This window comes from Rhizophagus irregularis, chromosome 6 (assembly GCF_026210795.1).
Source record: "Rhizophagus irregularis chromosome 6, complete sequence".
Taxonomy (NCBI): Eukaryota; Fungi; Glomeromycota; class Glomeromycetes; order Glomerales; family Glomeraceae; genus Rhizophagus; species Rhizophagus irregularis.
Window position 1 is genome coordinate 2,055,610 of NC_089434.1, and position 14,217 is coordinate 2,069,826.

General features: G+C 24.3%; 2 protein-coding genes across 2 annotated transcripts; both read left to right on the top strand.

Annotated features, from left to right (window-relative positions):
• Window positions 1-1,408: 1,408 nt before the first annotated feature.
• Window positions 1,409-4,140, top strand: OCT59_026181 (uncharacterized protein; the record flags this gene model as incomplete). The annotated part of the gene is made up of 19 exons (XM_066142997.1): window positions 1,409-1,431; window positions 1,494-1,525; window positions 1,592-1,629; window positions 1,696-1,734; window positions 1,802-1,838; window positions 2,150-2,191; window positions 2,268-2,305; window positions 2,562-2,592; window positions 2,679-2,701; window positions 2,762-2,793; window positions 2,874-2,881; window positions 3,042-3,077; window positions 3,228-3,262; window positions 3,505-3,530; window positions 3,611-3,644; window positions 3,720-3,749; window positions 3,832-3,936; window positions 4,002-4,043; window positions 4,114-4,140. The coding sequence occupies 19 exons, from the start codon at window positions 1,409-1,411 to the stop codon at window positions 4,138-4,140; spliced, it is 678 nt and encodes a 225-aa protein (XP_065992559.1).
• A 6,612-nt stretch (window positions 4,141-10,752) lies between these two features.
• OCT59_026182 (uncharacterized protein) lies at window positions 10,753-12,394 on the top strand (the record flags this gene model as incomplete). The annotated part of the gene is made up of 3 exons (XM_066142999.1): window positions 10,753-11,107; window positions 11,750-11,840; window positions 12,007-12,394. The coding sequence occupies 3 exons, from the start codon at window positions 10,753-10,755 to the stop codon at window positions 12,392-12,394; spliced, it is 834 nt and encodes a 277-aa protein (XP_065992560.1).
• Between the last annotated feature and the right edge of the window lie 1,823 nt (window positions 12,395-14,217).

Sequence of the window (14,217 nt, forward strand, 5' to 3'; positions counted from 1 at the left end):
AAGTATATTCCAAAATTAATCTTACAGATTATATAAAAAGATAATATTCCAGTTAGTGAATCTTATACAAATAAAGTAAAAATCAAATGAAAAATAAAACTTTCATTATTAATATCATTAAAATTAACAATTAAAATAACTTATATATTCTGTAAAGTTAATAATAAAAAATATTATCATAATGTTAATTAAATTTTCCAGTTTTATAAATACTTAAAATCAAAGCAAATATATTATTATTTCTGATCTTTTTAATATATTGCTGAGAAAATAGTCTTATTGACACAGTGAAATATAGAAAAAAAATCAGATAACTGTAATTTCAGCCAACCTCCTGCCAAAATCTATATATATATTGTGTATCAAATGTTGATTTGTGTCAGATGCAGCTGATACACATTAGATGTTAATCAACACTTAATACGCATCAGTTAATAATTGACAATTGAAGCACATTAGCTGTCATCTAATGCAAGTCAGCTATTATCTGATGCAATTTTTTTTAAATACAATTGGTTTCTTTATTTACCAAATTAAATAATTTTATTGCATTAAAAAAAAATTTTTTTTCATTTTAAATTTTTTTTAAATAAACAAAAAAATATGACAACACTAAACTATATTTGTTTTAATATCATCGGGAAATTTTTTAAGATGCAGAACTGCAGAGATCTGTAAAATTAGCAGATCTTTGCATTTTTATGTGAATTTATGCGGAAGTCTGCAATTTTGCAGATTTTCACTTCTTATTTTTTACAAAATTATGCAATAATCTGCAATTTTGCATATTTCTGATTTTTTATATATGCATTTCTGCGGAAGTCTTTAATTTTGCAGATTTCTGCTTTTTTTTATGTAAATTTATGCAGAAGTATGCGATTTTGCAGATTTTTACTTTTTTTTTCATTGAAATATCAGTTCAATCTGCAATTTCATCATTTTAATTAACTCTACATTTTAACACTTAAACTTCAGTTTGATTAATTTTAACTTGATTTAACATTTAAACTTTGATTAACTCTAACTTGATTTAATACCTAAACTTTTTTAAATAATTTTTTCTATAACATTCTTTAAAGAAAAAAATTTTACAAAACTTATATAGAAATAATTTTTTCTACAATACTTTTTACTAAAAAACTTTATGAAATAATTTTTTCTACAACAACTTTTAAAAAATAATCTGTTAAAGATTCCAAAGAAAAATATTTCTATTATTTTTTAAGCTTCGAAGCTTATCAGATAAATTTTTTTTAAAAAAAATTATTTGCAAGGTTCGGAGTCTTTAAGGCAACATTCGGCACATAATCTGCAACATGCAGGGAAATCAGAACTAAAAAAGGAGTCATATTCCTTTTTTTTCTTCTTTGATGAATATCAGTTAACGTTCAGTTTATAAGAACATAATATGTTGTCAATTTTAATTCAGAGGTATATCACCTCTGAAACTTTAATTTTTTTTAGAGAAAAAAAAATTTTTTTATATATTATAGGTTCTGGATGGAATTTATCGATGATTTTGAAGGTATACTTACCTCTAAAACTTAATTTATTTTTTTTAAAAAAAAAAATTTTTTTAATATTATATAAGTTCTGGCTGGAACCTATCAAAGATTTTGGAATTCAGAGGTATACTTACCTCCGAATCTTAATTAATTTTTTTTAAAAAAAAATAAATTTTTTTATATTATATAGGTTCCAGATAGAATCTATCAAAGATATTGGAATTCAGAGGTATGCTTACCTCCGAATCTTAATTAATTTTTTTTAAAAAAAAATATTTTTTTTTACATTATATAAGTTCTGGATGGAACCTATCGATGATTTGAAATTCAGAGGTATGCTTACCTCCGAATCTTAATTTATTTTTTTTAAAAAAAAATATTTTTTATTATATTATATAAGTTCCAGATGGAACCTATCGATGATTTTAATTGGAATTCAGAGGTATGCTTACTTCCAAAATTTAATTTATTTTTTTAAAAAAAAAAAATTTTTTTTTATATTATATATGTTCTGAATGGAACCTATCGATGATTTTGGAATTCAGAGGTATATTAACTTCTGAATCTTTAATTTATTTTTTTAAAAAAAATAACAATTATTTATTTAACGAACGTCACTAACGTTCATTTTATCAAATTTTTAGGTTCTGGATGCCAAATAATGGCTCTGAACTCTTATTTTGAAGGTAAAAACCTTCGAATTTTTATTTTTAAATTTTTTATATAATGAACGTTATTAACGTTTATTATTTCTTTTTTTAGGTCCTGGTAGTGTTTACAGTTATCTGGATAAAATTTTTGTAAATAGATCGGATGAAAAGGATTGAAGGATTTCATCTGGATTATCCATGTTATTAATGGATTATGAGATTATCCAGATCATCCGAGCTTTTAGTTCTGGACTCTGGAGGGAGATAATCCTTTTTTTCTTTAGGTCCTTCAGTTCTGAACTTTGGAGATAACTGGTAGGGGACTTTTTTTTAATTCTTTTTCTTTTGTTTTGTTATTGTTTCATTCTTATTTCTTTTCGCTAATTTCGTTGTTTTTTTTCTTTAGGTTCTTCAGTTTTTGACTTTGAAGATGAAGGGTGAGTTTTTTTTTATTTTTATTTCCTTTTTATCATTTTGTCTTGTTTCCTTCTGTTAATTTCATTCTTTTTCTTTAATTCTTCAGTTCCCGGACTTTGGAGACAACAGGTGGGGGTTTTTTTTCAATTTGTCTTGCTTTATTCTTCTAATTGCGTTCATTTTCTTTAGGTTCTTCGATTCCTGGACTTTGAAGACAACGGGTGGGTTGTATTTTTTTATTTTTATTTATTTTTTTCATTTTATCTTATTTTCTTCTGCTAATCTTGTTCATTTTCTTTAGGTTCTTTAGTTTTGGACTTTGGAGATGACAGGTGGGTTTTTTTTATTTTTATTTCTTTTTTTCATTTTATCTTTTTTCCTTCTGCTAATTTCGTTCTTTTTCTCTAGGTTCTTCAGTTCCTGGACTTAGTGTTTCAATCCGTTTATTCGCAATTCATATCGTGAACAGATATCTGCCCTAATCTTCTGGATTCCCATTTCGAAGGTAAAAAAAACTGAAATTTTATTGTTTTTTATTTTTATTGTTTCTTATTTTATTTATTATTTTTTAGGTACGGGAATTCAACTATTGAATTTTTTATTTTATTTTTTTTTAACGAAATGTTTGTTAACATTTTCGTTTCTTTTTTTGTAGATCTGCAGCTTTCCTGGAAGGAATTTCTTTTGAAGGTAACCTTCAAAATTATTTTCTTTAAATGAAAATGAAACGCTTAGCTAACTTCTTTTGTAAGTACAGGAAACTGAAAGATAAGCCCCGATCTTCAATTTAACAATTTTGAAGTAAAACTTCAAATTTTTTTTTTTTTTATTTTCCAACGAAATGTTTACTAACATTTCAACTTTCTTTTGTAGTTTTGCGGCTTCCAGTCAAAATAACTGGATTTATAAAATTGGCCAACACTACTTTATAGAAAAGTTTCTGGAAAGAACTTCGAAGGTATTCTTTGAAGTTCTTTTAATTTTTTTTAACGAAACATTTGCTAACGTTTTTATTCTTTTATTGTTGTAAATTTACAGGTTCCTGGAAAGCTCCTTGAACGGAACTTTGAAGGTATTTTTTGAAGTTCTTTTAATTTATTTTTTTTTATTTAACGAAACGTTACTAATTAACGTTTCCTTTTTTTAGGTCCATGACTTCTTGGATAAGAACTTCTTTGTAGGTCTGAGTACAGCCTTGTCTTATGCTTGATCCAGTTACAGAAATCGATTTTTTATCATCATTCAGTGCTGGTCTTCAGTGGGAGCCTGAGCTTCAGTGGGAGTTGATGCTTCAGCAGAAGCTGAAGCTGAAGCTGGAGCTGGTGCAAGAGCAGGAGGAGACTTCTTGGATGAGAACTTCAAAGGTATTTTTCGAAGTTTTTTAATTTTTTTGTTTTTTTTAATGAAACTTTACTAACTTTTTTTATAGGTTTGCAACTTCTCAGAGGTATTGGTTAGGACCTTTGGAATAGTAAGTTTCGAAACTTCAATTATTATTTTATTTTTTAATGAAACTTTATTAACGTATTTTCTTTTTGTAGGTCTGCGACTTCTTGGATGATATCTAAAGGGAACTTTGAAGGTATTCTTTGAAGTTCTTTAAAATTTTGTTCTTTTTCTTAACGAAACGTTACTAACTAATTGAACGTTTTCTACTTTTCTACTTTTTGTAGGTCTACAAGTTTCTGGGCACTTTTTAAATGCAAATTTAAATAATTATTTGTTGGAATCGAACCAACTGGAACAATGTCTAAACCATTAACAACAAATAGTAGAGAAAAGAGTAAATTAGCTTTAGTTTTAGTGCATTTGCTAATAAATATTATTACTTGTAAATATATCTAAATTAAATAAATTAAGTAAATTAATTGATATTAGTTAAATTGAAGTATTATAAAATTGAAGTATTATTTGTACTAATTATTTTAAATTAATTCACAGATTTAATTTTTGAAGATTGGTGCAGAACTTTATTTTCTTGAAGTTCTGCGCAGAAATCATAAAAATTTTTTCTTTGCAGTATCACGCCAGGATATAAGATCTGCGCAGAAATAATTTCTGAAAATCTGCGCAGATCTGCTCCCTAAAAAATTTTCTGATAATTGCCAATCACTATGATATCAGCTTTCACAATTATTTTCCATTTTTCTGCAATAGCACTTATTACTGTTATAATTTTCTTTACAATTACAAATTGTACTTATGGTTAAACCTATATTTTAAAGCTATGCAGCCTCTTTAATAGTAATTAGATTTGTAGGTATTGTTTCAAGTTCTGGAAATTAGTTAACATCAAGGGAATCAATTTTTCCTAATGAATAGAAAATATTAATAACTTCAAACTGAAACCCTAACTGATATTGGTCATTAATTTTTTCTAGGATTTTGCATAGAAGTATAGGATGGTTAGTACCAAAACAGTCAATTTTTGGAACTAAAATTTTTACTAAATTTCCAACTTCATAGTTATTTTTTCTTTTCATTCCTTTATTCATTTAGTTGACTATTTTTTTAGTATAATTTTTAAGGTTTTATCAAGTAGCTTCTCTTAATATTCTATGGTTTATAACTTTCTCTTACAGTAAAACTTTATTCGTAATATCAATAAGAATAGGATTAATAGAAATAGTAAGCTATTTGAAATTTCATTTTCTTTATTTTTCAAATATATCACTTTATATTAGTTTTGCAAAACCTATAATTCAAATAATAAAAATTTCATTAAAGATTTCATAAGAAATATTTCATTGTAAAAATATACTATAAAATTACAGATTTTATTAAAAATTTGTCAAAAATCAATAAAAATATCTTTATAAAATTACAATAAAAATTATAAAAGTTTAATAAAATTACAATAACTGAAAAATTATATAGATAAAACCAAATGATATTAACATATGAAGTGATGTTAAAGTAAGATGAAAATCTAAAGAAAACAAATCTATTATTAAATTATTAAATTTTTTTTTTTTAAAAAAAAATGTTGAATTATGTATCATTTTATTAGAATATATTTGGACTATATAATAATCATAACTATTCTGTAAATGATACTTCCAGCTCCTAGCCAGTCCGATCAAACATGATTAACTATTATATCGCATATTAAATTATTAAATTAAATATTAATAATAACAATAATAACTTATTTACCAAGTATATTTTCACTAAAATCAAAGTTATTGTCTAAATTCTTATTTGACACACATCAAATAACCAAAAACAGGCAAAAAAATGGCGCAAATTGCATACAAATTTGTATAAACTATTTACAAATAGTATAGATTAATTCGCAAATAGCCAAAAACAGCCAAGAATAGTCAAGAATAGCTACTGCTTTTTACACCATTTTTTTGCCAATTTTTAGTATTTCAATCTGTGTAAGTCTTCAAAATTTACAATTTTAATCATATCAGGAATATTTTCTTCATTAAAAATACTTCAGATAAATAATTTATCAATTAAACTACAATTTTTATGAGGTTTATCTCCATAAACAAATTCGTAAGGTGTTTTTTTATATGATCTACAAATAGAATTATTTATAAATAAAACCACTAAATGAAGTCCATATGACCAATTATTCCTTTTGAAGGTTTTCTTTCACTTCCCCAATTTTTGTTATAAAATACCATTTCCCCTTTATACTAAACCTTGAGATTGTGGGTGACTAAACCTTTTATTGATAATTTTTATAGAAGGCTATAGATTAACAAGTTCTTTGATAATGTTAGCACAAAACTTCTTTCTATTATCAGATTGTAAAATAATTGAAAGAGAACTAATAGAAAAAAATAAATCAAACAAAAAGCTACCACTTTAATAGTTCATTTGAAAGTTAGGAGTTTTGCTCAGAAAAATCTAGTAAAGTGATCACAAACATGACAAATATATTTGTAATTACTGTCAGCATTATATGACAAATTGATCAAATCAATCTGTAAAAAAAAAATTTCTCAATTAAAAATACATTTTTTTCAATAATATTTATTGACTAAATACTACCTGCACACAAGATAGATAATTTTTTGCAATTATTGGTTTATTTACTAAAATCAGCTTATGATGTACTAAGCTACAACATACTGTAAATTTAATTTAACTTATCAATTAGTTAATCTATTACCAAATTTAAACTTTATTTAAACTAATAAAGTTTTAAAATTTTATCTTTATCTAATTTTTTCTTTATTTAATTTTTTATCAAAATATTAGTTATGTTATTTTTAATATTTTTATTTTTATAAAATGTTTTTATTTTTAATTTTTTTTTATATTTTCAATCAGAATATTAATAATGTTCTGATTTTTTTTGATTTTTTTTGCAAAATTATTACTTTAAAAAAACGTTTTCTAATATTTTTTATATTTTTATATATGAAATCAACTCTAAAAATTTTAAAACTTTCTTAAAAGATATTTTTAAAACTTCTTTTTTTATTTTTTATATGTAGAAAATCAGCTCCAATATGAATGCTGATATTTTAGATAAGTTTCAAAACATAAGTTTTAAAACTTTCTTAAAAACATTTTTTAATAAAAAAATATTTTTTTATATTTTTTATATAGAAAATCAATTCTGGCGTGAATACTGATGTTTTATATAAGTTTTGAAAAAAAATTTAAAACTTTATAAAAAAACATTTTTAACATTTTTTTATACTTTTATATAGGAATTCAGCTTTAAGTGGATATTGATATTTTAGGTAAATTTCAAAAATATTTCAAAACTTTTTAAAAATACTAGTGTTCACCTGTTGTCTACGACAACAGTTAATATGTAATTCCGGCCTGAATTAAAAGATCTGCAAAGAATTTCCTTTTTTCTTTCGTTAAAGTGAGGTAGAATCACGTGATTTAAAATTATGGATAAATCTAATTGTAACAGCCTGTTACGCGTCTTATTTGTAACAACCCCCAATTTTATCCAATTAAAATTTAAGATCAGGCGTAATGTAAACAAAAACAAAAGATCAGTCGTGTAACTAAGACAAAAGAATTTTTTAAAAAATTTCAAGAAACTGCTTATAACTTAAAATTTTCGTCTATGAAACTGTCTTAAATACATTAAGTAAAAGTTTTCCAAATTAAATTTTGCATATAAAAATTTTATTTGTGAAACACATATTAAATTTATTATTAAAAAAAAATAAAAAAAGGATGTTACAAATAAGATATGTAACAGGCTGTTACAAATATATTTTTTCTAAAATTATTATGATTTGATAAATTTTTTATAAACTAAAATTCAAGTGAACTTGAAAATCATTAAATAAGTGTATTTCGGCCTGCTCCACAAGTTTACTTAGGGAGAAAAAGTGGATTTTGAACAATGTTTTTGACTTTACATATGAGCAAACGAATTTTGCCGATCATACCCAAAAAAGGATAGATCAATTTTAACGAAATTGAAAAAGTTGAATAAATCGAAAACGGTGTTCTAAACCTCATTTTGTGCTCTAAGTAAACTTGCAGAACAGGTCAAAATGCACTTATTATATGTTTATTTGGAAGGTTTTATATACAATAAAGAGTTTTATTTAAAAAAAAGAAAAATTTCGAAAGTCACGTGATTCTACCCTGCTTTAACGGTCCCCCTTTTTTGGAAATTTGAGCAATACAATTTTTTTTAATTTCTCTGAAAAGTAATAGAAGATAAAATTTCCTTTTTTGGAAATTTGCGTAACTGACAATTTCCTTTTATGGAATTCCGTGTAACCAAAAATTTCAGTTTTTCGCCAGAAATAAAATTTCTTTTTTTTGGTCTTGTGTAACATTGGTGACGAATAGGAGTAGGGTTACACAATTCAAATGACTTATTTATATGGTTAATCTAAACATAACGCCCACGTGATTGCAGTGTTTTTTAATATATAGATTTTTTAATAAAAAAAACATTTTTTTATTTTTTTATATAAGAAATCAGCTTCAATATGAATACTGATATTTCAGTTAAGTTTTGAAACAAATATTTCAAAACTTTCTTAAAAACATTTTTAATAAAAAATATTTTTTTTATATTTTTTATATAGGAAATCGATTCTGGTGTGAATACCAACTTTACAGAAACTTTAAGTTTTCAAGTGATATCATTTCGATATCATTTCAATATTATTTCAATATCAATTTAATATAGATATGATATCGAAATAAAGTATTATCACTTCGATATCATTTCGATATTAAATCAATATTGAAATGATATCAAAATGATAATAGAAATGATATTGAAATAACATCTTTAAGTTTAATTTAAAGATGTCATTTCGATATCATTTTAATTATCATTTCGATATCATTTCAATATCGATTTAATATTGAAATGATATTGAAATGATACCATTAAGATAAACTTAACGATATCGATTTTATATTAATTAAAAATAGTAAGTTTCTGTAAAGAATATTCCATATAAGTTTTAAAAACAAAAATTTGAAACTTTATAAAAAAAATAGGTTTAATATTTTTTATATAGAAATTTAGCTCCAAGTAGACACTAATATTTTAGGTACTTTACTAAAAATAGCCAATTTTTTGAAATATTTTTATAGACCTAGATAGGATTCTGCTTACTTATAAGATAGGTCATTCTTAAGTCTAAGGTAAAAATCATATATAAAATTCTTTGCAGATCCTACTATAAAAGGAAATTTTATGTTACATTGTTATGATTTTTTTCCTTTTTAGCTAATTAATTCATAGAATTTAAGAAAAAAGTAAGTTAAAAACTATTAATAAAGGGCCAATTTTCTACAGTGACCTTTATTATAAGTAAGCGGAGTATTACCTAGATACAATGGTTTTCAAAACAATTGTGCAATTATTTTGTAAAATTTTTAAAATATATCAAGGTATATTTAAGGTATTTTTGAGATTAAAATATTAAAATAATATCAAAGTTAATTATATTATAATAATAAAATAATAACAAAAACATTAAAAAATTATTGTAATATTATTTTGAGTTATTTTTATAGACCTAGATACAATATAATTACAAAATAATAGCAAAAATATAATAAAAACATTTTGATGTATTAAATGTATTTTTGTAAGATTTTAAAATTATTACAAAATCATTTCAAAAAATTGGCCATTTTTAGTAAAGTAAATTTCAAAAATATTTCAAAACTTTTTAAAATATTTTTTAATAAAAAAAACATTTTTTTTATTTTTTTATATAAGAACTGAATTGAATGTCAATATTCCAGTTAAATTTTAAAATAATGTTTCAACCTTATTTTTTTTATTTTTTTTATAAAAAAACATTTTACTAATATTTTTTAATATTTTTTTTATAAGTTTCAGTATTCAAAAATTTTCAAAACGGACAAAGGTAAAGTTTTGCAATGTCTTGTTATAAAACTTTAATATTTTTTTTATTTTTTACAAAAGAACGTTTTTAACGTTCTTTAATTTTTTGTAGACTTTAGTATTCCAGAAATTTTTAAAATAGATGAACAGTAAATTTTATAATGTTATTGCAAAACTTTATACTGGTAAAAAAATGATCTATCCTACACGTATTTTACATATATTGGTTATTCAAAATGTAAAAAATCTTACATAAATAATACATATATCATACATATGAAGAACAATGCATGAAAACAAAACAAGGGGATAGCCTCAAAAAAAAATTTCTTAAGTTTATATAATAATTATGCTTCAATTTATCCAAAAATTACAGTTGTAATAAAATCTCAAAAAAAAATTTTTAGATCCTATCCCCTTGTTTTGCTGTGCGTGTCCCCATATATTAGGTACTTATATATATATTATACATATATCAGATACCTAATAGGTATATGATATATATAAGTACCTGATGTGTATATATTATTTGTGTAAGATTTTCTACATTTTGAGTACCTGATATATATAAGATATGTGTAAAATATGTACAGTCGCCTCTGGATATAACGAACCTCTATGTACTGAACTCTTGTTATACTGAATCTAAGTTTACAGAACCGATTTTTTATAATTATTTACACTGGATATACTGAACTTTTATAATAAAATCCTTTATACCGCATCCGAACTTATAATGACTAGCCCTGATATATTAACCGTATATTTGTTATACCGAACATCACGTGATCTGATCATATAATTTGATCGATCATCTTTTTTTTCATTGATTATCACGATTATCTATTTGTTTTAACGTTAAATGTTAACTACAAGAAAAAGAACTATACTTTCTGCAGCACAAAAACGTGAAATTTGTGAAATAAAAGAAAGGGAACCTAACCTTTCTAATGTTAGTCTTGCACAAAGGTATAATATTGGAAAGTCAACAGTTACTGATATTTTAAGTGAAAAGGAACGTTGGCTTGCAATTTCAGGAGACCAAGGGAGTATTAAAAAATTTCGCAGACCAAAATGGCCACAACTTGAACAAGCACTTGGTCTTTGGGTTGACAATGCTCTAAATACAAGGCAAGATATTGATGGTAATATTTTAAAAGTCAAAGCGGCATTTTTTGCAGAAAGATTTTCTATAGAAGATTTTCACCAGTCAGAGGGTTGGTTAACTGGTTTTAAAAAAAGACATGGGTTACAACAATTTAAGGAACAAGGTGAAGCCTCAAGTGCACCTTCAGTTGAGTCAATAGAAAATGACCGCCTTGCCTTACAAGATTTTCTTAAGTCTTATAACCAAGAAGATATTTGGAACGCTGATGAGACTGGACTATTTTGGAAAATGGAACCTTCTAAAGTTCTGGCACGTGGACCTATATCTGGTCATAAAAAAAAAAAATCCTGGGTTACTATATTTTGCGCAGTAAATGCAACAGGAACTGAAAAAATGGCACTTTCTTTTATTCATAAACACAAAACCCCTCGTGCTATGAAAAATCTCAATTATAAGAACCTTCCTGTCTATTATTTTTGGAATAAAAAGTCCTGGATGCAAGTCAGTATCTTTAACGAAATCCTTCTTAAACTTAATGAAAAAATGAGACGAAAAAGACGAAAAATTGTTCTTTTGGTTGATAATGCACCAGTGCATCTTATTTTAGATGAAACTAAAGAGAAATTAGATAGTATTAATGTGAAATTTCTTCCGCCAAACACTACTACTGCACTTCAACCATGTGATGCGGAAATAATTCATTCATTTAAATATCATTATAAGCGACTTTTTATTCAAAATCGAATTGAAGCATATGACAATGTACAAGATGGGTTTGTTGAAAAGCTTGCTGATTATAATATTTTGAAGCTCTACAGAATTCAGCTGAAGCGTGGTCAATGGTATCAGCTCAAACAATCTCAAATTGCTGGAAAAACCCCCAAATTCTACCACCAAGTGATGAAATTGAAGATGATTCAATCTTTGATGATTATAATAATACATATGTATTATATATTAATATTTTAATTTAAATAAACAATAAATTTTAATATTTATTTTTTTTAGCATTGAAGATGAAGAAGTAGAGCTTGAAAACTTAATTGCTTTTCTTCCAGAAGGTGATCATCTTAATGCACGAGAGTATATTAATATTGAAGATGAAATTGCAGAAGGTGCGCTTACTGATGATGAAATAATTGATGCTATATTAAATGCAGATAAAGAAGAAGAAATTGTAGTGGAAGAGAATGAATCGATGCCTATAATGGAGAAAGTTAGTCTGAAAGAGGCGGAAAAAGCTGTGAATAATATTACACAATTTTTGTATGAACAGGGATCAGAATTTGGAGATGTGAATGATGAATTAAAAATTTTAAAAGGGTTGCATAAGCGTATTAAATTACTTATTGTGAGAAACCTTAAACAACTTAATCTTAATAATTTTTGTAACTAATAATATAATAATAGTAATAATGATAATATAATTAAATAAATGTACGTAATATAATAAATATAATATATTCATATAAATTACATGATTGTTATTTTATTGGTCAAATTTTATATAACGAACTGTTCATTATAAAGTATAGGTGTCATATAACGAACTCATTCTATACTGAACAAAATTTGCTGGAACATTAGATTCGTTATATCCAGAGGCGACTGTATAGAATCATATGGGCTGATTTGTCTACTCTACATTAAAAAGAGTTATTGATTGATTTTCACAATTTTTATTACTCAAAATTGTTTTGTAATACCAAAAAATCATCTGATTGATGATCACTTGACTAAATATTAAGTTGAACAAAAATTTACATTTGTGAAACTTAAATTATTAAATGTAAAAGAGCTGTGAAAAAACCCATTTCACTAATAAAAAACCCATTTCTCATATATATGGAATTTTTAACATATATTATTAAAAAGTAAGTATATTTTAATAAAATATAAAGTAAAATAAAAATTTATATAGCCTTAGTAGCTATAAATGTTTATAAAAGTATAATAAAAATATCATATAAAAGATGGTATCATAATAAATATTTTCAAACAATAAAAATAATTATTTTATGTCAGAATTTGTATTGCCATCTTTAAACGCAAATATATCAAGATTCACTGATCCGTTTTCTATAATTTTAGGCTCGTTGGAAAGCCCTTGTTCTGGACTTTATAGGCAAAAAAAGAGCTCACCGATTGAATCATTAGATCCGGAGATATTTACATTTAAAGTTAAGGTACGAACTTTTTAACATGCTTAAATGTAAATATCTTGGGATCTACTGATCCATTTTTTATAAATTTAGGCTCTTTGGAAAGCCTTTGATCTGGTCTATATGAACAAAAAAAGAGCTTGCCAATTGGATCACTAGATCTGGAGATATTTACATTTTAAGTTGAGATACAAATTTTTAACATATATAGTAAGTGCTAAGAATTATATTAATTTAAAAGAAATATTTACCAAATTATAGTATAATAACATTAAATAAAAATTTTTTAATACTCATTTCCAATTTACTGTATATTATATAGTATTTTGTATAATAAAAATGTAATAAAATTAATATTTTAATTAAAGGTAGACAAATCATAAATCATTTTTTACTAGTGTTAATTTTTTTTTTGTTTATATAAAAGAATGTTTTTAATGTTTTTTTGTTTTTTTTTTAGGTTTCAATACTCCAGAAATTCTTAAAATAAATGAACAGTAAGTTTCATGTTGTGAAAATAATAATTTTTTTTATTTTTTTATAAAAGAATATTTTTAATGTTCTTCGTTTATTCTTTTTTGTAAATCCTAATACTTTAAGGTTGAAATGATAAGTTTCACAATAAAAATTGTTACAAAACTTCAATATTTTTTTATTTTTCAAAAAATATTTCTAACATTCTTTATTATTTTTATCTTGTAAATTCTAATACTTTAAGATTTCTAAAATGAAAGAATAGGTAAGTTTTTGCAACAAAATGTTGCAAAACTTGAATTTTTCTTTATTTTTTTCATTAATTCGTGATCCGCAAATAAAGTAGAGAGTCCTATATCAAAAATTGGAGGTCATTATATAATAGCGCAGAATCTGATGTCATGGCAAACCAAAGTACTAATTGTTAAAATATAATATAAAAACTAAGTTTATTGCCATCAAATTATGTTATTTGGCTTACTTTTTGTTGAAAGTCCGGTAAATTTTTTGAGCACTATAAATGACTTACTTATAGGCGTAAAGGTAAAAATGCCTTATTTTATAATGTTGCGAATAATGGATT